The sequence below is a fragment of the Lacerta agilis genome, chromosome 6 (assembly GCF_009819535.1).
Source record: "Lacerta agilis isolate rLacAgi1 chromosome 6, rLacAgi1.pri, whole genome shotgun sequence".
NCBI lineage: Eukaryota > Metazoa > Chordata > Lepidosauria > Squamata > Lacertidae > Lacerta > Lacerta agilis.
This window is the reverse complement of record NC_046317.1, coordinates 61,544,793-61,568,358: the sequence shown is the minus strand read 5'-3', so window position 1 is coordinate 61,568,358 and position 23,566 is coordinate 61,544,793. Positions and strand designations below refer to the sequence as shown.

Genomic DNA, 23,566 nt, shown 5'->3' with positions numbered 1-23,566 from the left:
GCTGATGTTTTCTCTCACCACATGTGGTCTGCGTTGCTCAAGGAGGCAACTGAGGCAGCACCACTGGTTGCAGTGGAACAGCAGGTTTCTACTGGAGTAGGCTGTTCCCAGGTCCTCAGTGAGAGGGGGAGTAAGCACAGTGTGACTAACCTGTTTTCTTCACAGGTATGTGGTCTTGCAGAGAGGCAGCAAAGGATGCTGCCTGCTGCCACTGAAGACATGCTCTTGGATGCAGAGCTTCCACAAGGGTTCTGGGTGGAACTGGGTGGCAATGGTCCAGGAGGATCAGCCCCAAGAGGGGGTATCGCTGTGGTTTTGGCACCTGCTGGTGGCTCGGGCCGAGTTCCCGGTCATCACCGGGGTGCAGCGCAGCTAGTGGTGACTCCAAGGCAGCAGCCTGGGAGTGCACCCGCAACTCCTATGTCACGGACTAGGAGGCAGGCCACGCTTGGCGACTCTTTGTGTGGCAACTCTTCTCCAGGAGAGCCTGACGCAGGTCTCATCCTGGTGCAAGAGGGGGGTTCTTTGGCAGTGAAGCAGGAGCCCAAAGGCGCGCCAACGTCATCCTTGGGTGGTTCAGTTAGGATGCACAGGCGCAGCAAGTCTGTAGGTGAGATGCCTGACGTCAAGGACGTGCAGGTGGGATCCAGTGCAACTGGAACAGAGGGAGAATCTGAAGTGGTATCACAGCAGTCTGCACGATCCACTGAAGGGATTCTGCCCGAAAGGTTCACGGCCACTAGCGTGAGTGCTTGTTTGGTTCAGTGTGAACCGGAGAGCCTCGTGGAGGTTCAATGGGTATCTCAAGGTGAGGCCCAGAAATGGCAGGATGCCATGGTAGAGCAGGTAAGCTCAATGAGGTCTTTGGGTGTGTGCACAACCACGACGCTGTCAGAAGGTCGTTGGGTGTACAGACTCAAGACGGCAGCAACTGGCGAGTTGCAGTGCAAGGCTAGGTCAGTAGCCAGAGGTTTCACTCAGGAGGAGGGGGTCCATTGTTACGAGGTACTGGACGCGCCCTCTCTCAGAAGCGAAACCACGCGCATGCTGTTAGCGGTCGCAACTCAAAGCAGCTTTGAGGCAAGCCACTTTGGTTTAGGTGCCTGTTTGGATTCCGACCTGGATGAGGAGAGGTACGAGGTACCTCCGCCAGGGTTCGAGGACAACGGGCCAAATCAAGTGTGGAGTTTGCACGAGGCAATCACTGGCTTGAAGGAGTCAGCCAGAGATTGGTCCTCAGGCGTGCAAGAAGCTTTGAGAAAGCTAGGTGTCAGCCAGAGTTGTGCTGATAGCTGCCTGTTTCTGGCAGGAGTAAGTCCAGAGCAGGAGCTAGTTCTGCAGTCCGGTGCGGACATGCTTTACCTGGTGGAGACCAGGGGACAGGTGCAACGGTTCGCAGAGGAGCTTGGTCAGTCTTTCCAGCTCAGGAACCTAAGCCCTGTTGCTGTTTACCTAGGTGTGCAGGTAGACAGAGCCGAAGACAGTAGTGTCTTGCTCAATCAGACTGGCAAGGTAGTGCAGTCGTTGAAGAAGTTCAGAGTGTCTGAATGTGCTAATGTCAGAACACCCATGGAGACGTGTCTAGGTGAGGACAGTCAGACCGGGGAACGCTCTGAGTTCGAGAGCCCCGAGGTGTTTAGGTCAGCTCCTGGGAGGCTGTTGTTTCCTTCACGGTTGAGCAAACCTGACATAGCAGTTGCTGTGGATCTGTTCAGCAAGGTGGCTGCAAATCCCAGCGTGCATGCCTGGAATGGCATGGTAAGAGTGCTCCAGAGTTTGCAGGAGACTAAGGAGTTTTGCCCGGAGTTGTCAGCTACCAGTGAGCCCCAGCTCACGCGCTTGTGCAACAGCGGTTGGGCAAATTCCGAGGACAGGAAATCTGTGTCTGGAATGGTTGTACAGTGTGGAGGAGCTCTAGGCGGGCTGAAGTCCCGGTGCCAGAGCCTCATTGCTCGTTCTCGTGCAGAAGCCAGGTACAGTGCGTTGTCAGTGCTTTGCAGGGAACTGGAGTTCTATAGGTGTTTGGTCCAAGAGATCTGCGTTCAGAGATGCCTACCCGTGATGGTTTGGGAGGACAACCAACTCTGTTTGTTGGCGGCAGAGTCTGGACAAGTCAAGGCCAGACCCAAACACCTAGACGTTCTCTTTCGAGACGTGTGCGTTCAGACCGGCTTGGAGAAGCTGAAGTACTGTTCTGGTCAGGTGAACCAGAGGGTTGGGTTCACGAAGCCCCTGAGCTTCCAACGTCATGGGGAGTTCTGTGAGGGTTTGTGTGAGGTAAGCTGCAAGCTTACAACGCCCCTGTGTGCGGGACAAGAGGGGGTGTAGAGGTTTGGAGCTTTTAGAGTTAACAAGCTCAACCAGACTGTCCCACCCACAGGAGGAAGAGCGTCACCGGATGCTCTGTGTACTGTTGTACTTTGTAATGTGATACTTTCTGTTTCTGTTTTTTCCGGAGAACGGAGAGAAGGGAGAAGCCACCAACATGGCTTGCGTCTCTCCAGGAATGTAGATTTATGCCTTGTAAAATAAAGCTTCTAGATTAGAAAGAAGCCGGACTCTGTTGTCTGTAATATGCTGGCATGCACACCCCCCGCTGCGTGAGAGAAGATAAGAAAAGAAAACTCTGCTGAATAGCACAGGAGACGGCAGCAAGGAAAAACGCTTCAGGCAGGTACTCGCAGGGGAAGCGTGCCGGGCTCCAGTTGTGCTAAGGTTGGTTTGAAGTGTTTCCAACAATCAAAAAACTCTTCAATTTTTTCCGGCAATCTTAATTCCGGTTTGGGATTCATCCAGTCCAGCCTTTCGCATGATGAATTCTGCATATAAGTTAAATAAGCAGGGAGACAATATACAGCCTTGTCGTACTCCTTCCCCAATTTTGAACCAATCAGTTATTCCATATCCAGTTCTAACTGTAGCTTCTTGTCCCACATAGAGATTTCTCAGGAGACAAATGAGGTGATCAGGCACTCCCATTTCTTTAAGAACTCGCCATAGTTTGCTGTGGTCGACACAGTCATTCCACAGGCATTCCCCGGTACAGCTGGTGAATCTCCTGGCTGAAATCCTAAGAGCCACTGCCAATCAGTGTAGACAATACTGAGCTAGATGGCCCAATGGTCTGATTTAGCACAAGGCAGCTTTCTATGTGTGTTATGTGTTTATATTAATAATACTAGTAGCAATTTCATTTTTGAATCACACACACACACACACACAGTTATCTCTCTATCATGGAATATTGTGATATTCTCTGAAGTACAGTGCAATAATTAGTGCAAAACTACCGGTAATATTCCTCCAAAAATTGCTCAAACTTTAGAACCTTCCAGACTCACATCTGCACTTCTAAACATAGGAATTTATGGACATATTACGGAAAACACATTTCTTTTTCCTGTATGAAATAAAATAGCCTCTAATTATCCTGAATGCTGTTATGTTGTTGTTGTTCAGTCGTGTCCGACTCTTCGTGACCCCATGGACCAGAGCACGCCAGGCACGCCTATCCTTCACTGCCTCTCGCAGTTTGGCCAAACTCATGTTAGTAGCTTCGAGAACACTGTCCAACCATCTCATCTGCCGTCCCCTTCTCCTTGTGCCCTCCATCTTTCCCAACATCAGGGTCTTTTCTAGGGAGTCTTCTCTTCTCATGAGGTGGCCAAAGTACTGGAGCCTCAACTTCAGGATCTGTCCTTCTAGTGAGCACTCAGGGCTGATTTCTTTGAGAATGGGTAGGTCTGATCTTCTTGCAGTCCATGGGACTCTCAAGAGTCTCCTCCAGCACCATAATTCAAAAGCATCAATTCTTCGGCGATCAGCCTTCTTGATGGTCCAGCTCTCACTTCCGTACATTACTACTGGGAAAACCATAGCTTTAACTATACGGACCTTTGTCGGCAAGGTGTTGTTATAGAGGAGCACTTTTATAAGGAAGTCAAACTAGAGCTTGAGGAGTAAATATTAACTGTAATAAGACTAAAATGCCAGCATTTCTACATAAAACTCACAATCAATTTTCCAGAACAGATGACTTTAAAACCAGGCATTAAGTGCTGAGGAAGAGTGACCTGGGTAGTCCTAATACGTCAGCTAGCTTTGATTTTTGTTTGTTACTTACAGTGCAGTGGAGATATTGAATCAAGGACACAATAAAAGCATCTCACGATCTGTGCTAAAATAAGCAATGCTTTATATAGGGTGCTTGTTGTATAACCATTGCAAGATAGTAAGGTGTAGTATTTTGTATTTAAATAGAAACATGCACAACTATAAGGATAGTTATAAGAGATATTTAAGCTATTTTGAGAAAGATCATGTTTCAGAGAATAAAAATGTGCTTTGGAGAGTTTCCGGTGTATTGAAGCAACCCTGTTATTCTTGCTTGATTTTTCAGTGGCTTTCAGTGCCAAAATCTAGGGTATCCTCCTTAACTATCTTTGCTTTTCCAATATTGCTTTTGCTATATTTTTGTAGACCATTCAGAGATATTTAAATAACAAACAGTTTAGAAATGCCTTTAAATAAACTAAACCAAATAAACAATTTAGCCCCCACACTGGAAGTTTCCCATCTCTGTCCTGTATAGTACTATTGACAAAGTAGGGTATTTGTTAAAAAAACAAAACAAAACAGGCACTCAGTTGTGGACAGAAAGCTAAGAACACACTATTGCTTCACTTGCAGTAGGAATGTATGTATCTATCCATCTATGGAACATGAATGCATACTATGTATGTGCAGATGCTACTCGATTCTTCTGGGAGATACATGGATACATTAACTAAATATTGGCCTCCTAATCAAGGTTTTTAAGCACAATAAAACTTAGGTATAACTTAGCACTTATTTACATATCATGCTATGTTTCTCTATGAGATCATAAAACTGAGCTATGAAGAAGCGTGAGAAAACTTACTCAACGTAGTATGTTCCATACTGAGGATCTTCTATTTTCTCCCAACCATATGGAAGCTCTGTAATTGAAAAAGAACAATGAAGTTTATTAATTATAGATTATATTTACATTTAAATACCAATAGTTTGCTGTGGATTATTAATTTATTTTTGCCCTATCTACTTCCATTTATCCAATGGGATTTCGTATTGCAGATCTATTTCTCATATTTCTTACTTGCAAATACTGAAATAACTGTGGCTGGGCATGCTGCATTTCCTCACAAATTTCATTGTAGGGTTAAAAAAAACTCATTCTAGAACGAAAGCAGTTCTTGTAGTCCCGCTTTAAAATAATTTATCATGACATAAGGCCACCCTCACTTACCTCCTGCCTACACATTTCACTTGTATGAAATTTTATGCTACAAAATGTTGCATTTATATGTTAATGGAGGAGGTAAACACAACTGCTACATTACCACTTCCCTCTGATGTTGCCAAAGGTGTTAACAATCAACTAACCAGTTCTGCCTTTGCCTTCAGGACTAAGCTTGGGTTAGAAAATGCTGAAGCTCCTTTTATTGTGCCTGGATTATCTTTGTAAATATCTGTAATACCTGAGAATACGCAGAACTGCATCAATGACCTGAAGCCCAGTTTTCTCCACAGCCTTCTCTTATTATAAACTACACCAGGATGATTAGCTAGAACCAAGTTGCTAGATAGTTTTAATTTGTGGGTAAGAGAACTTTCCTGACAAATTATATTCAAATGTGCAGTTTACTTGTATGGGCATTAAAACCAATAGTACTTTTGCAATTTCAACCAGAGCTGAACTGAACCCTACGTAAGAAACAAGATTCTGAGTTTCTCACCTCCATCTTCACAGTCTTCAGGAGCTTTGGCTTTTTTACAAAGGCGAGGATCCAGCCAGGTGGTAGTTTTGGTGTTGTGACTGTGGGACACAAAGGATCTAGTTAAAGATTGATTACAAAAGTCCCCATCACATACAGATTTGTCCCTATTATGCAGTCTAATGTGGCTGTAGGTTACACAAATATGCAACCACACAGGCAATATCCCTCACAGCAAACTGCTAACTGAGAGCAAAAGATCCATGGCACACAGTTGCTCCATTTGTGAAACTGGAGCTTATATGAAGATAGGTTTTGTGGAAAAAAGATTCCTAAGCAATTAATTCCCACTTATACAAATATTCCAAAATGGAAAACTAACTGCAAAATGCAACTGTGTTTTGTAATTGTTTGAAAAATGCCACCGTTATTTGTGATGAAGAGGCCAAAGAGGAAAAATGATACATTTCAACATGTTTGAATCATGTTCTATTGTATAGTTGTGAAGTAAGAATTCATGCAAGGAATTAAATAATAATCAGCCACAAATTGGTTTCAGGTTTATGTTTCATGGTCACAGTTCATGCTGTTATTACTACAAAACAGCAGGCGTCTTTTGTGTGAAGGTTAACCTAGGTTACAGTTGTCAAAAAATGCTGGTAACTCAGCATTCAATGCATGATGAATCTAGTGGTTCCATGAAACTGCGTGGGTGTATGTGTAAGTTCAGCAGAGAACAAACAGACCTACTGAAACAAAAATACACATGTCCCTTCTGGCTCTCTTGGAAATAGACATAAAAACATACTCTATTCCACTTGCTTTTAAGAACTTATACCTATGTAAAGATAAATAATTTCTTGTGTCATTTAAGATATGGAATTGTGCAATTTTATACCATAAAGGCCAGAAAAGATAGAGATTTATTTTTCAACATGCACCACTGTGTTCTCAAAATATTTACATAACTGAGGGCCATATGCAAGATCTGGGGTGACCTTACTATCTCTAAATTGGCAGACAGGCTAATACTTGTACTAAGAAGATAAACTTTAAGAATTAAAGCTTAAAATTATTTTTGTAAGTTTCACTGATTAACTTGTCACATATTTAAATACAGTTATTTACGGAGATGTCTCCTATAAAAGGAAGCTTGTCCTGAACAATCTACATAGACCTTCAATTTTGGGAAATGCATTTTTCAAAGAGAGAGAGAAAATGTCCTTATAATAGAAAAATGCAACACAATTGCCCTTTCCATCAAATTAACTTTTGTATTAGAACATAGCAACATTATCTCTTGGGGTGTGGGCATAAAAATCCAAGTCTCCCTTAATCTAAACTGGGAGGGGGGCTGGATTAGATAGAGGTGTCTCTTTGCCCAGTTCTCCCTCTTGTCAGCCACTGAACCCATGGGCGGTCCAATGGAAGGGGCCAGTGGAAAGTCCTAAAACGAGGCTGAGCTCTCTCAGATTCTGCTGGGTCTTGAATCGGTTTCACTGCCATCATATAATGGCATCACGCCCAACAGTGGATTAATCACTGTGCCAGTATGCAGTGATCAGCCCATACTGGGAATAATCATTCCCCCCTACATTTGGGCTTCCATGAGTAGTAGGGTTGTGAATGTGGTAGAGGCCCATCTGCTCTACAAGGCAAGGAGAGGAAGTCAGGATTGTGTCCTAACTTGTAAGGAATGGTAACCCTTTAACAGGCAAATTAACTGGCAAAAATAATATCCTCTTAAACAAACAAAAAACCTTCAGTCACTTCAATCAATCCTAAATTCCACACAACCGTACCAAACTTGTACTCACTCAATGAAGTAGATCATGCCTGTGTCTGTGTATGCCATCTCCCAGTTCTTGGGTAGAGGCTCTAGATTTTCTTCCCTTGATAAATAGTTTCTGAAATCCATCGAACTACTTGTCTGACTGTAACTAGGAACAGGCTTCATCCAGTCGGAAGAATCTGAATGTCTTTCTTTGTTTTCTACAGTTGTTTAAAAGGAAACTTGTTAGTTTTGTCATATTTTCATGGTGACTTGCACACAAAGGCACCTTCTTGCCTTGGTTATAAAGCAAATGTCAAACATAAAATTTAATCCATATGGTTATCCCATGTAATTTGCTACTGCAAATTTTATATACCTGAAATCTCCATACTGCAGATATGACCGACTAGATCTATCATTGCATTTCCTTTTACCATATAATATTTTCACTGTCTATTAGAAAATGTGCATGTTCTCTCTCACATGTATCCAAACATGGTACATGATCATAATGAAGGAAATGTCAATGACTTCAGTTCTGCCGCTTATCAGCTGCTACATTTAGCAAAGCCTCTGGCCCAAACTTTGGATGCTATATTCAGATGTGTGGAAGTCTGACTTTGCTCTGATTTATGCAGGATATTATCAAAGGATTTGGTAAATTTACCCTTAAAGACAGTAAAAACTGGATGTCATGCCCTATTTGGAAATTTAACTTTTTAAATTTACCTTTAAAGATGAACAGTGCAGGGTTATAAACCAACATAGGTATTTTCAAGTATCACCTTATTTTACAAATATTTTCTCACAAATTCCTCATTTTGCATGATTGCAAATTCGAAGTTCCAAGGATGACTAGACTAATCAAGATCCAGGCAGCAGGTGAGAAACCAAAGCTACATGCAGAGACTTTGCATATCTATTTCTGCCAAGTGCTGTTCCTTTAGGAATTGTTATGCCCTCTCCCAATGTTGTTTGCTGGTGATCTGCAAACAGCTTCACATTATGTACCCGTGTAAACTATAAAGTTTGTATCCAAAGCGGTGCTAACTCTCTTATTCCACTAAAATAAGGATTTTACTTGTGCAATGAAACTCCCCCCCCCCAATTTCCTCTCCTTGCACAATCCAAACCCTCTAGAGCAGATTTGGAGAGGGTGCAGGGTGTGCCTGGAGAGAGGGGGGAAGACTCCATTGTGCAAGTGTAAAATCTTGCACTAATGGAATGAGGGGATTGGATACCACTCCAGGTGCCCTGGGATGCATCTCAGAACATGCATGTGTTACCTAGCAGATGGAGCAAATTTGGACTCTAAAGCTCCAGCATACCCTGAGACAATGATGCAGCTTTAAATAAAGAGTTTGGGATGTCTATGCTTTAATGAATTCAGTAAATCAAGCCCCAAAGCTTTTATGGCTCAGAAGCTACATCACAATGCTACTTCAAGGTCATCTTATGCTCTTTATAATAATCTGATTCATGCAGTCACCTATAAAATTAAACACTAAAGAAGACTTGCAAACAAAGATGCTTGTGGAATGATCACTGCAAGTCACTCTAGATACTATTTTCTGGCAGTCCTACAACTTCCAGGAGACCTACAAGGAAAAAAGAGTTTCTCTCCTTGCTGAATCTAAGATCCTGAGAAATGATTGGGAAAACCTCTGGGGGTGCACCTTAAATATATGACTGCCTTACAAATAGACATGAGCAAGCCACAGAATGCTTCCGGCTTCACAGCAACTCTGAAGGAGGTCACATTTGAAGTTTTCACTTCTGCTTTTGTTTAACCATAGTTTGTCATTTCATCTGAATGGTCAAACTATGATTTACATTAACTATGGATTATTTAAAACCTAAGGCTCATTGCAGCTCGTTCACATCACACTAAATTATGGTTTCCTGCATTGCAGGGGGTTGAACTAGATGACCCTCAGGGTTCCTCCCAACCCTATAATTCCATGATTCTATGAGACATGTGAGCATCACCATGTTAGTAGTTTTGCATCTTGAAATTCCAAGAGAATGTCATCACAGTTCCTTTTCTCTCCAAAAAGGAAAAAAAGTTTGCAACCAGAAAGTTTCACAAATTACTTTCAGTAAATTAAATGAGACTTCATTCAAATGTATCTGTGGTCAAGTTCTTAACTCAAACCCTGCAACCAATAATAATTGGTTCAATTCAGACATCATGGCCAAACATCTGACTGTCAATAACATGCTATGGGCTCACATACCATGGCAAACCATGGTTACTACATGTTACAAAATACTGTAAAGGAAAACAGCGTGCACAAGGGAGACAGAATGTACACATGCTAACAAAACATAATTTGGCCATGATATCTGAATGAAACATTGTATTATCTATTATGCTCTGTTGGCAGCAGCCTGAAAAAATAGCCAAAGGATGCCTGAAGTTTGGGTCCCAAAAACAATTATAGTATTACTTTGCCCATCTTTTTAAGTAAACTCCTCAATTACAAAAGTGTTACAGTGGAACCTCAGTTCCTGAACACCTCTATTGTCATACGTTTCGGTTCTCGAATGACGAAAACCCAGAAGTAAATGCTTCCGTTTTCAAACATTTTTTTGGAACCCGAACGTGCAGCACAGCTTCCACTGAGTGCAAGAAGCTCTTGCAACCAATGGGAAGTTGTGCCTCAGTTTTCAAATGTTTTGGAAGCTGAACAGGCTTCTGGAATGGATTTTGTTCAAGAACTGATGTACCACTGTACTCACCAATAGCAGTTATAATTGTAAAGAATAAAAGTGATTACATGGTTCACAATTCTTGGAGCAAAATACTACCCCAAGTAACATGGCAAGCTGGAAACATTAAGCAATCTCAGGGTAAAACAATCAGATCCCTATCTATCTATCTATCTATCTATCTATCTATCTATCTATCTATCTATTTGCTTGCTTGCTTGCTTGTAATATAATTGAGCTAAGAACAGAGTAAGAAAGGATGAAGATTTGGATCATGGGGCAAACTATACTGTTTGGGGAAGGATCCTTTTCAAACCAGCCCCTGCCCCTGGTAAGCCTGGGCAATATATTCATATATCACCCAGATCTGGTATGAAGGGCAGACTGCAATGATGGCTTCACTCAGCAGTACATCATGGATGAAACCACTACCTCCTGAGTCCCTCTGCTACCAGCACACTGAAGGAGAAACAAGCTGCAGCTGGGCTCTGAAGAAAGAGGGACTCATGACTGGTGGTGGTTTCATCAGTGATATATCACTGAGTGAAACAGTCACCGCACTCTGCCCTCATATTGCTGCAGAGGGAGAAACAAGGTGAATCAGTGAGGCGCCGATACAGCTTGCTCCTCTCTCGCTTCTGTAAACTGCTTGGCTGAGGAGCGCACCGCTGTCCTTGCCTCAGCCAAGCAGTTTTAGAGCACTCCCAACCTGACACCGGCTTGCACAACTCAGCAGCAAGGTGGGTGCTCTGTTTGCACATCTGCCTCATCTGCTGCTGCCTTGACACGGGCAACAGTGGGCACTGGAGGAAGAGGCGCTTTGGAAGAGGCAGAAGCTACGCACGGTGACCGGCAACTGCCTTCTTCCTTCCTGCCTCCTTTCCAACATTGTGATATACCACAATGTTTAGCTGGCAGTATATTGCGATGTTGGAAAGCAGTTATCACCCAGCCCTACCCCCTGGTCATTTCCCCTTCATATACTTTTGGACTCTGGGCCTTTAGGAATGGGGAACATGTGATCCTCCAGATGTTGTTGGGCTCCAGCTACCATCAACTCTAGCCAGCATGACCAATGCTCAGAGATGACAGCAGTGGTAATCGAGCACTGCTAATTTTATGTATAATTTATGTATAATTTGCCCTGCGTTACAGGAACAGGTGAGCCTATACAAATAAAAATAAAATAGAGAAAATAAACTACAGATAAAAGCACTGAATTTAATTTGATGTTTAAATATTGAAATGTACTAACCTGTGCCTCCACTACCATTAACTGCTTCCTTTTCTTCCTCCTCCTCTTCTTCAGGAAATGAACTGTCCATTTTTTGCATCTTGCTGACTGATGTGGTTCTTTTTCTTTGAGATTCTGGATCAAAATCATTATCAAAAAGCACTTGGTCTACTGGATCTGGTTGAAATGGGCTTGGCTCAGCTGGAGGTTTAGGGGTACCATAGAAATTTCCTACAAGAAATAAAGCATATGAACATTAATTAGAAATTATAATAAGGATTTCTAAGGCATTCTTTTTCAGAGGTAGGCACCTCATTCAGCATTAATTGCCAAATTTTAACTTCAGCACTAGTCTAAAGTTCAGCTAATTTATATTTAATTAATATAATTTGCTTGCATATAATCTCAATTTAGGATGTTAACCAAGGTTTCTGTGGGGGTATTATAAGCTCTACAATTACTTGCATATAATATTCAAAAAAGACTCTTTGTCCCCTTAAAAATCATGACATGAATTAGAAATGATAATCTGGAAAAAAAAATGTGAGTCTTAATAAGCTTCTGTGTACCAAGTTTTTCAGACATGTTTTCATAATGGTCACTTCACAGGCATTATTGATGCGGGTGTACACCATTGTTTTCTGCAGGAAATTTTGTGGATGACATACTCCCGATTTTGAACATCTATATATATATATACCTTGGAATACTAATTGCGCCAGAGCTCCCTGATGTGTATTTACAGAGATTTGAAGGAGATGTGTACGTCACACACTTTTTGTGTTTGCTATGGGACTCTATATAGTTAGACAAGATTAGTGAGGCAACCTTGACCTCTACACATGAAGTGGGGTGATACCGCCACTTTAAATGTAGAAAGATTGTACCCACTGGAGTCCCCATGGTTGATGGGGTTTGCTTATATGTGGCTGTGAATGGATCAATGGTGCAGTGTGTGTGTATGTGAGAGGAGGGTAGTGAACATGCTCTATTTTGACTGTGGTCCCTTCCCACTGTTGGCTTGAGAGTCCCTGACAGGTTACCTCCAAAGGAATGTGGGCCTCCAGGGGGAAAGCATTCCCCACCCCTATTCTAATAGAAGCCCTTCCCCAATACACTTAAAAGCTAGAAGTAGACTATAAGCTTCCATTATCTATGTGTTTAATTGTCTTAAGTTCTTTTGTGTTTCTATAGAATACAGAGATTAAGTAGCATATTCTACTTTGCATGAAGTCACCATGAATGGTGATATACTATAATTTTCAAACATACCAACAGAGTAAGTATGAAACCAAAAGTGGTTGCTCTATATGGGCCTTCTAACAAATAAGGGACTTGTTATTTTACTTTATATTCACTAATACCCCAGAATGAGACCTGCAAGAGCAACAATGAAAATGAAAACCAATTTCATTTTAACACACAGCACATTAATTAACTGATCTGGAACAATCTGCAATTTTTGGCAAAGTGAAGTCAAGAGCAAATTTATTTTTATGGAGAAATATGTAACAGCAATTTACACAAAGGCGATATTACACTGCTGGAAGTTTAGTCCCATGCTTTCAAATGGCAGCATGTTCTCCATATAAAGCTATTAGCTGAATATTGAATTACACCTAAAAATACTTCTATTTTAATATGCTGCCTCACTTGAGGGATTCCAGCAGTATTTTCCAATAAAACAAGTGCTCTGGAACAAAAATTTAAACAAACTGCTTTCAGTCCTTAATTAATCATACGATTTGAATGTGGGAATTTTGTGTAATACAGAAGAGATTGCCAGGATTCCAGCTACGTTTTGAAACTAAGCATTTTTCCCTTGCAAAATATTTGAGAAATCCATACCAAATGTCATTATCAGCTTATGCTGGCAAGGCAAAATAGTGCTGGCAAGGCAGAGAAAGTTAATGTTTTGGCAAATGCTGTTACCTGATTAGAAACTGTCATTTAGAAAAATGTTGAAAAGGAAGCCAATTTATGAAGCTTAAAAAGAATAATCAGTACAAATATTTACACAAAATCAGTGTCTTTAATTTAGAGGATTCTTCAAACATTTAAGAGTTTAAATGGCAGTTTAAGAGTTTAATACTAGTTTCCAAATTATGTGTAACTGCTCTATTTGTGCATATGCAAATATGCCACACTTATAGAGCAAAACAAAAAATCAACAGTGTACACTCAGTTGCTGCATTCATATTATATCTCGGCTTAATAAAACAAGATATGAACAAGCCTTGTGCTGGGCGCACAATTTCCTTCCTTCCTTTCTCAGCTTGATATATGGAGATCTTAAATGAACACTATTTCCCCATTATGTCCAAACAAGGAAACTATGGTTACCTGTTTCAGAATAAGTCAGATCTTAAACCAACTTCAGAAACATGGCTTAAGATCCCGGCATGTTCCAAACCTTGGAGTTGTAGTTTCCCAGTTTGCACATAACAGCTAACTGTGGTTAATTGAAGACTTCATGGCATGTCAAGGGGGTAATGGGCATCATGAAGGCAGAGCACACAGCAAAAGTCTCATGTGTCTCTCATTCAAACCAGGCCAGTTGTCAGGGAACCGTCATAGACCTGCGGGGCGGTGCAGGGGCTGTCAAAGGACACAGAGCCCCAGCGCCGTGAGGAGAGCGGGACAGCATCCATTGGAAACCAAAGGCAGGTTGGAAGCTTGGAGGGGAGAGGGCTGGGGGATGTTCTAGATCCCAGACACTCACCCAGCCAGGCTAGCAAGGAGGGAGCAACAACCTTTCCGTCGCCCCAATTACGTAGAGGGGTGAAACGCAAGGAGAGAAGGAGGAGACTGGGGGTGCCGAAGTTCTTTTGCTGGGGGCACTCCAGGAAAGCGCCACTTCCAGGATCTGAGAGTGACTAACGTGGACGTGAACTCTTGAGCTCTGCACTGTATATACTTGCACATTAAAACCTGTAAATAGACGAACTGGAGTCCAGCCTCCTTACTCGTGAGAAACCACTACAGAAACCTCACACCAGTGAACATGCTAAAAAACCGAGAAGCCCCTTTTAAACCACATGCTAGATTTTGTTCTCCCTGACATTTAGGATTAGATTATTTTCCTAACTCTGCAACAATATACTTTGTCATTTCTGGGTGCCTGGCTGTAGCATTCTCTGTCTCTACATTAGGAAAGTCAGCACCACATTTTATCAGATCTGCCCTATTCTTAATAGTGATGCAGAAAAGCATCATTGAATGACAGTAGTGTTCATGGCTAACAGCAAGGGCAGAATAGGTTAACTTCAGTGTACCATTATATTTGTCATTTACAGAGGTGCCTGCAAGCACAGGAGAGAGGGATTGGTACCAATCACCCTGTAGAAATCTAGACTCTCAAACCCTGTTTTCTCCTTGGAAACTGGAGAATCAAACTTATTTAAGTGGGGGACACACACCTTGTTTTTAATAATCTAAATTAACTGTACTTAAAAAACCAAAATTCATTCCTCTGGAATATAAAATAACTAATATTAAAAAGCAACATATAAAAACAGGATTTGTCATGGAAGAATTAATCTGTTATATATATATAATTGCATCTGAAAAAATATGGGAGTCAAGCTGGTGAGTTGATTTTAAGTTTTTTAACATACCATCATATGTTCCACTTTCTAGCAAGGCTCCACTTTCTTCTAGTGCCTTAAATTGTTCAACAGGTATAAAATTATAGTCCACCCCAGGGACCTCCCCATCTCTGGGAGCTCTTGTAGTGCCTAGGGGAAAGAAAGGAGGAAGAACAGCTGTAAAATTTCCTAGCACTGTTGGTTTACAAAACACTCTGCTTGTACCAGAACTTGACAAAAAATATTAATTTATGCTGCATACAAGGCTGTCGCCTCAGCAAGATCATAAACAGAAAATTCTCATTCAAAAGCACTCTAGTTTGTGAAACTAGGGCAATAAATTATGTAGCATTAATATATTTTAACAAAAGAACCAACATGATTTTATGCAATCTACTGCTATGAAATGCATGCATGCGTGCATTAAAAAAAACGGCTATTTGAATATTCTTTCACATTTTAGCACTAATGCACTTCTCTCTCTACAAACTCTCCCTTGAGAACAGGGATTGCCAACTCCTTTAGCCTAGAGGGCCATACGCATTTGAATTCAGCTGGTGGTGCACTGAAGGGATAACAGAGTTTGGAATTTGTAATTGACTACTATCAGCTAAGAATGCAACTAAGCTTTTGAACATTTTTTAAAACAGTTTTTATAAAAAGGTAACTGTAAGTAAAAAACAAAAACAAAAAACAAAGATGCTGAGCACAGTAGCCTGGTTTGCATTTCACAGTAAACCATAGTTACAAACTATGGCTTGCCATGTCTGAGAAACAGGCTGGTGTACACTGCTTAAATTGTGCCCATCCCACTCCTTCCTTTATCGACTGGGGAAGAAACAAATGACAGCATTAGTTTAGCATTACATGTGAACTAGGATTTGTATTTTGTTTCTCTTGAAACAAATCATGAAAGGAAGTCAATGTGCCACAGGATGGGAATGATTTTAGCAACTCCTCCTTCATGGTAAGCCGTGAAAAGTTTGTAATATGGCTTAACATTGTTTAGGAACCAGCCTATTGGATTTACCGTATATAATTTTATTGCTGGTGCATCCAGTTACATTCCATCACACTTTTTGCTGTGAACAGATATAGCATTTCTGACTGCAGGAGCTTTTGATGTCATGCTTTAGCAAGGGCAAAAGTACCTCAAATTTCAGTTTCAGTTATGTTGCCCCCTCTAGCTGGAAGTCTCTTCCAAGCCTGTCATTACTTTCCTCTTGTTTATGTGCAGTGCTGTATTGACTACATTAGCAATAGCAGTCACACCTGACCAATATTTAGGCAATTATCAGCATAAGCATTAACATGTTAGGACATTATACTTCAGCATAAATTATTTGTGTAATCAAAAGTAAAATGTAAACATCTGATTAAAATCTTATTGCCATCTATTTAGGGAAATTAACCTATTTGGAGAGGTCTAGGTCCCAGCTCCTGCCCACCTAGCAGTTCGAAAGCATGTCAAAGTGCAAGTAGATAAATAGGGACCGCTCCAGCGGGAAGGTAAACGGCGTTTCCGTGCGCTGCCCTGGTTCGCCAGAAGCAGCTTTGTCATGCTGGCCACATGACCCGGAAGCTGTCTACGGACAAACGCCGGCTCCCTCGGCCTATAGAGCGAGATGAGCGCCGCAACCCCAGAGTCGGACACGACTGGACCTGATGGTCAGGGGTCCCTTTACCTTTACCTTTAAGTACCAAAAACACGGAGGTTACCTGTGTCACTTATAAGACCGGCCAACTCTTATTGAGGTGCTTTGTCACATTTGTAAAAAGGACTTTACAGGGAAGTATGGGCTGTTGGTTTTTTTTGTAGCGGTATAACAGAGTCTGATGGTAAGCATTTGTGGGAGACAGTCACTCCTTGGCAACTGAAAGCTACCCTAGGAATATATGGCTGAATGGGAATTGGGGCAAGGACAAAGGGCGAAGATATAATAAGCTTTCTTTAAAAAAAAAAAGAGCACACAAAGGAAAGGAAGTGATGAACAAGGAGATTAAGGAGACCAAAAAACAAAGGAAGAAGGAAAATTATCAACGGAAAGCAAAAAGACCTGTGCTAACCAGCTGGAGGGAGGAAGAACCTGCAGGAAGAGGAGGCAAAAGACTTTGAAGACCCTGCCTACCACATCCAGAGGGAGACATCACCCTGTTCACTGAATGTCCTTCAGCTCAATCCAGTAAATAGCAATTTTATAACCAGGGTGGATTAAAAAAAGATTTTCTGTATACAATTTTCCAATACAATTTATTACCTCAATAATATTGCAGTTTGGGCAAAATTGACTTTCCTTTCGTGTTTTGTCATGCTTCTCACCTGCATCTATTAATATAAGTCTTTTGATCTACTGAGATTTCGGAACTGAGGGGAAGTATTTGAAGAACAAACTTAAAACACAGCCTCAAGGTTTTTTCCAGTTCAATGAACTAATTCAAAACATTCACATAGTTTAAAGTTAGGCTTCCAAAACACAGCACATTCAAAATATTACTTTGAGGCCAATATACATTTAGTTTACTCAGACAAATGACTATGACTTAGTTGGATATCACCCACTATCTAAATAGTATTTGGTTCTGTGTAGAGCAAGCAAAATCTATGCAGGTCCTGATGACATTCTTTGAAGACATGTCTGGGAGAGACATATCGTATTTTTCCATCTATAAGACGCCTCCATGTATAAGACAACCCCTATTTGGGGGGACTCTAATTTAAGAAACTGGGGGGAGATGGCCCCCGTGTATAAGACGACCCCAAATTTCGGACATTATTTTTTAGGGAAAAAACCTAGTCTTATACATGGAAAAATGCAGTTTATCCTATTTGGAGGAAGTATTAATAATGTAGTATTTTGGAAATTAATATTGGAACTTCATAGGAATACCATTCCAAATGACCTAAAGGCAGGTTTTTTATGTTGTTGTTATGCAAGATCCACAGTATTATGAGATGTTTTAGAAATAATTACCCATCTCATGACAGTAAGGATTGCCTTAACCTATAAATGGGGAAAATCCTGGCTTGCCAGTAGAAACTGAAAATTCTCAGGAGTTTTAGAAACCACATTCATGAGCAAGTTAACCAATATTAAAGTCAGAGAATAATCTCTTTTAAAATTGTGCATGCGGGATATTGATACAACCTCATAGATTATTAGGTACTATGAAGGAGACTTACGTAGCAATTTTATTGTTTTATATTAGATGTCCATAATATGTCATTCATTTTGATTTTTTCCTCCTTAATGTATTAATGATTTGTGAAAGTCTAAAAAATCAATTAAAAAACAAAACTTGCTACCAACGGAGCTTAAACAAAATAAGTGTCTGGGTAGAGAAGGGCACTATATTTTATGTTACTGGAATAAATGGAATATGGAAGCTATTTAAGCAAACCTGTATATAAACATTCTTTTCAAAGTTTCACATAGCTACAAAAGTAAGCTAAGGTCAAGTTTCTTGTGTTTACCATAATCTATTACAATGAAGAACTAGAAGAGAAATGCTGATTAAGAAAGATGCAAGTATGGAAACTGTCTGGTCTAATATAGCATATTGTTCTTGTTATTAACATTTGTTTGTTATTTTACACACAGAGAAAGTCTAAGAATGGCATAAGAAATGGTTTAATAAGAAAAGACTAATAAAGAAATAGTGGGTGAGATAGAAAGCCAAGATACTTCAGCATTGCAGATAAATAAGCCCATCTCTCAAACTTGGCTAAGAGGAAGTGGTGGAGATAAAGATCCAGCTTTTTTATATTTATATATTTAATAATTTTCAATGGCTTAAAAAAATGGAAACAGGTTCAGAAAGAGGTGGTATACAAATACCTTAAAACAAATAAACCTATTACCTTTTCATTTCATTTCATACTGTTGAATAAGATGGCTGCGGCCTATACATATGGTATGTATTCTTTATGGAGTTCATTTCAGATATTGAATGTTTAACAAAATAGTTATGTCGGTACATTAAAACACTTACATGGGATTGTTCTTAAGTAGAGATTATCTCTGATCACCTGCTGTAGTTTATGATCAATCGAACCTTTCTGGAACTGCAGACTTAGATAGTGACGCAAATCTTTGTTGATGACTTTGCCTGTAAGACAAGAACAGAGCATCTTAGAATACTGTAATCTGTAATTCTACTAATGAATTACATTAAAACACCAAGGACCAATAATTTATAAGAAAGCACTTCTCCGATAGAAGAGACTTCATGAACAAAATAAATGGAAACACCAACACTTTCAATGTAGGTGCAACCAACCATGCTTCTGCAGATATCAATAGCCATACTCCCTGTGGCAGATGGGGAACCTGTGGCTCTCGAAATTCCCATCTTCTATCTAAAACAGCTGTAGTGGACAGAGAGAGTTGGCACTATACTGTAGAAGGAAGCATTCCCCTAGCAGCAAACTGTATTGGGATAATTTAAATGTCTAACATTTTACAATTTTTATGTGCTGTGGGCTGCCCAGAATGGCTGGGAAGACCCAGCCAGGTGGGCAGGGTATAAATGATAAAATCATCATCATCATTCCTCCTGCCATCTGTTGTTCCCAAACATGGAAACAGGTTCAGACTTGCATGAGCGTCTCAAGCAAATGTGGCAATAGATGGAGCCTAGCCCATCTATCTATCTATCTATCTATCTATTATCTCTCTCATAGCGGAAGTAAACCAAGTGCCTGCTAAAATAATAATAATAATAAATGTAAGTATTTCAACAAAAGACAGAGATTTTCTTATGTTTACTGGCTACTAAAAGACTGATTTGTCAACATTTGCTCAAGTGGTTCATCCATCTCCTTGTCAGATATACAAATTTGTTACAGTTCAGTATTAGGACATTTTGCTAGGGCATATGCAGCTTTGTAAACAGTTCAACTGTGTGTGTACAAAATAAAACATGGAGGTGCAGGTTGATTTACAGCATATTCCCTATTCTTGCAAACTAAAAAAGGGAACTGCGATAGAATATTCTATACTCTAAAAAAAAACAACCACCAAAAAAACCCCAACTCAAACCCTGTGGATAGAAAAATCAATTTCCAAGTGTTCTGCTTCGTAGGGTGCAGCCATTTTCTAAGGATAATTCAGGAACAACAAAAGCTGTTACAATAAAACCCTGAAGGGAAACAGAAGAAAAGCAGACAAGACAGTGAAGGGAAATAAAACATCTGAAAGCAGCTTGAGAACAGTAAAATAATTAGCTGCTTCAGGGACTTTAAACAAGGTTTAGTGCTTAGTCTTATATAAGAATATTTTCTGTCTTTTCTGTACAGTCCATTTTAGCTGTATTTGCAAATAAAGCTACACAACGAAGTGTTGTTTAGTAGGTTATACCATGCATGAGCTGTGTGGTAGTGCATACAGCCCAAAAAACTCTTGCTTTGATCCTCTCTTGAATAGTATAAACAAACCATTGCAGAGAAATCTTAGTGCAATGTTCAAACTTGGTATCAAGTTTTTTTTACCCTAACAAACTAAAGTTGCTAAACAAGAGCAGCCCATGGTTTAAGGCATCATGCTAAAACTTCTACCCATATTGTGTCCCTATGCATGCAAGGTAGAAGTGCTTCGACTGTGTGTACCAGCATGCAGCTATTATTATTATTATTATTATTATTATTATTATTATTATTATTATTATTATTATTATTAAATAGTGGATGGACATAGCAGACGACACAGTGATTCTCCAAGCAGCTCTGTTTATTCTCAGGCTGGAACAGAACTGAACTGAATGGCTCAGCAGCCTGCTTATATAGAACTCAGCTACAAGCAACAGTAACAACTTTCTGTAGTTACCCAATCCCTGAATGTCACTTTCAATCCCTCATTTGCTTGTGCGGACCTGAGTGAGAACTGCAGCAGAATGAACTATATACACACTCCTAGTGGCCTAGTGTGAGAACTTCAATACATAACAATTATTTATTTCGATACTGCCCTATACCCAAAGGTCTCAGGGCTGTTCACATAAAATATAAAATACCTACAAAATACAATGGCTTACTAAACCAAACATTATGGCTTAGTGTTAAGTGCTAACTGGGTAATAATAACCAGAGTTAGTGCAGTGTAGTGGCCTGAGTGTGCTGTGTCAAGTTTAATCTTAGCGAGAGGAAATAATGCACATTTTCATAATTTAGGCCTGAGGTGACTAACCTTACTAACCTTTTCAGGCCCCAAACTGTGCTTCCGCTTGGTAAACCCTCCAAGGGCCATATGCCAACAGCTGGTGTGGCCAAATTGAGCACAGTGACTCATCTCTCTCTCTCTCTCTCTCTCTCTCTCTCTCTCTCTCTCTCTCTCACACACACACACACACACACACACACACACTCAAAAGCACACTCAAAAACACCCACATAGGTAACATTGTAATAATCTAGTCTGGAGGTAACAGACTCAGAAACAGCACCCCAAAGCCCTAGGAAAGAAAACTTTTTTAAAAAGCCATTCCTAGCAACTGCCACCATCATACAGAGAAAGTGATGAATAGAGCAGAACTTCCAATCCATGTACCTGCTCTTTCACGGGGAGTGTAAACCTATCCAGAACATAGTCTACAGATCTGAAGGGCGACACATGCTGTCCTCAGTCAGAGGGCCAAGGGGCAACCTTGTCCCATCTATTAGTCAGAGAGGGAGTAACTGCAGGAAGCTTGCTTTGTCCCTCCTGGCTAGATTTAAGAATTTTGTAACTAAAAGAATGAATGCACTGCCTGAGTTTGCTTTTTCACTTCTTCCTTTTGTGCTGTGTTTTTTTTATTAGGTTTTAAGCCTGAGGGCAGGGATCATCTTATTTTTTATTATTGTAAGCCACTATGGGAGACTTTTTTTGGTGAAGTGTATGGTTAAAATATAAATATTTCATCATACCCCATATAGCATTCTAAATCCATATTAGCAACCTACCGTAATAAAAACACTCACATTAAGATTTCCCTAAGATGAAAAACATTCTATGTGCCTTCAGCAGCAGGAACAGCCTTTGTAGCTGGTCCAAAGCATTATTTTTTTAATCCACAAAAAGTTCATCTGCCTTAATGATATTACCGTATATACGTGAGTATAAGCCGACGCAAATATAAGCCGAGGCACCTTATTTGACCACAAAAAACTGGGAAAACTTATTGACTTAAGTATAAGCCGAGGGTGGGAAATGCAGCAGCTACTGGTAAATTTCAAAAATAAAAATAAATACCAATAAAAGGCTTGGAAAGAAAGGGTCTCTTACAGGGAGGGCTCAGGGGGTAAGGGGGCATATTGTGGGTACATTTCAGGGGGCAAGGGGAATATTCTGGAATGGATTAAGGGGGAAGGGGGCAGATTCTGGGTAGGTTTCAGGGTGGGTGGGGCATATTTAGGGAGGGCATGAGAGGCAAGGGGGCATATTCTGGGAAAGTTTCAGGGTGGGCAGTTTCTAGGGTGGGCAGAGCTGGGATGGGCAGGGGTTAAGAGGGAAGGCTTGGAAAGAAAGGGTCTCTTTACAGGGAGGGCTCAGGGGGAGGGGGCATATTCAGGGAGGAATTAAGGGGGGAGATTCTGGAATGGATTAAGGGGGAAGGGGGTTGATTCTGGGAATGTTTCAGGGGTGGTTGGGGCATATTTAGGGAGGGCATCAAGGGCAAGGGGGCATATTCTGGGAAAGTTTCAGGGTGGGTAGTTTCTAGGGTGGGCTGAGCTGGGATGGGGGAAGGGGTTAAGAGGGAAGGCTTGGAAAGAAAGGGTCTCTTTACAGGGAGGGCTCAGGGGGAGGGGGCATATTCAGGGAGGAATTAAGGGAGCAGATTCTGGGAAGGTTTCAGGGGTTGTTTCAGGGTGGGCAGTTTCTATGGCGGACTGAGCTGGGATGGGATGGGGGCAAAAGCAACAGGCTCTCTGGGGCTGAGCCGGCTCGCGCGCCTGCTCGATACTTCTCCTCCTGCTCCCGCTGCCCCCGTCGCTACCTCTGTTCCCCTTCGGGGAGAAGGGACGGGAGGAGGAGGAGGAGGCGATCCTCGCACAGAGCAGTGACTGCTCTGTGCAAGGCATAGGAGAGGAAAAGCATCGAGGAGCACTTTCTCCCCACTTTTCCCTCCCCGATGCGTTGCGCAGAGCAGGCACAGGATCATAGAGTCTCAGCGCAGTTTCTACAGTGGGCAGAGCTGGGATGGGCAGGGGTAGAGCAGGCACAGGATCATAGAGTCTCAGCGCAGTTTCTACAGTGGGCAGAGCTGGGATGGGCAGGGGTAGAGCAGGCACAGGATCATAGAGTCTCAGCGCAGTTTCTACAGTGGGCAGAGCTGGGATGGGCAGGGGTAGAGCAGGCACAGGATCATAGAGTCTCAGCGCAGTTTCTACAGTGGGCAGAGCTGGGATGGGCAGGGGTTAAGAGGGAAGGCTTGGAAAGAAAGGGTCTCTTTACAGGGAGGGCTCAGGGGGAGGGGGCATATTCAGGGAGGAATTAAGGGAGCAGATTCTGGGAAGGTTTCAGGGGTGGGT

At 41.4% G+C, this 23,566-nt stretch overlaps 1 protein-coding gene across 8 annotated transcripts in view; it reads right to left on the bottom strand.

Moving 5' to 3' along the window:
* The window catches only part of MAGI3 (membrane associated guanylate kinase, WW and PDZ domain containing 3), a 124,388-nt gene that overhangs the window by 55,937 nt on the left and 44,885 nt on the right, over window positions 1-23,566 (bottom strand). For 4 of the 8 annotated variants that reach the window (XM_033152973.1, XM_033152972.1, XM_033152975.1 and 1 more), the window contains exons 2-7: window positions 19,054-19,170; window positions 15,094-15,213; window positions 11,498-11,707; window positions 7,574-7,754; window positions 5,778-5,857; window positions 4,922-4,979 (exon numbers count right to left, since the gene is read on the bottom strand). In XM_033152973.1, coding sequence (XP_033008864.1) covers window positions 4,922-4,979; window positions 5,778-5,857; window positions 7,574-7,754; window positions 11,498-11,707; window positions 15,094-15,213; window positions 19,054-19,170 — 766 coding nt within the window. The remainder of the gene's footprint in view (window positions 1-4,921; window positions 4,980-5,777; window positions 5,858-7,573; window positions 7,755-11,497; window positions 11,708-15,093; window positions 15,214-19,053; window positions 19,171-23,566) is intronic. The other 4 variants (XM_033152974.1, XM_033152977.1, XM_033152978.1 and 1 more) reach the window with 1 other exon arrangement.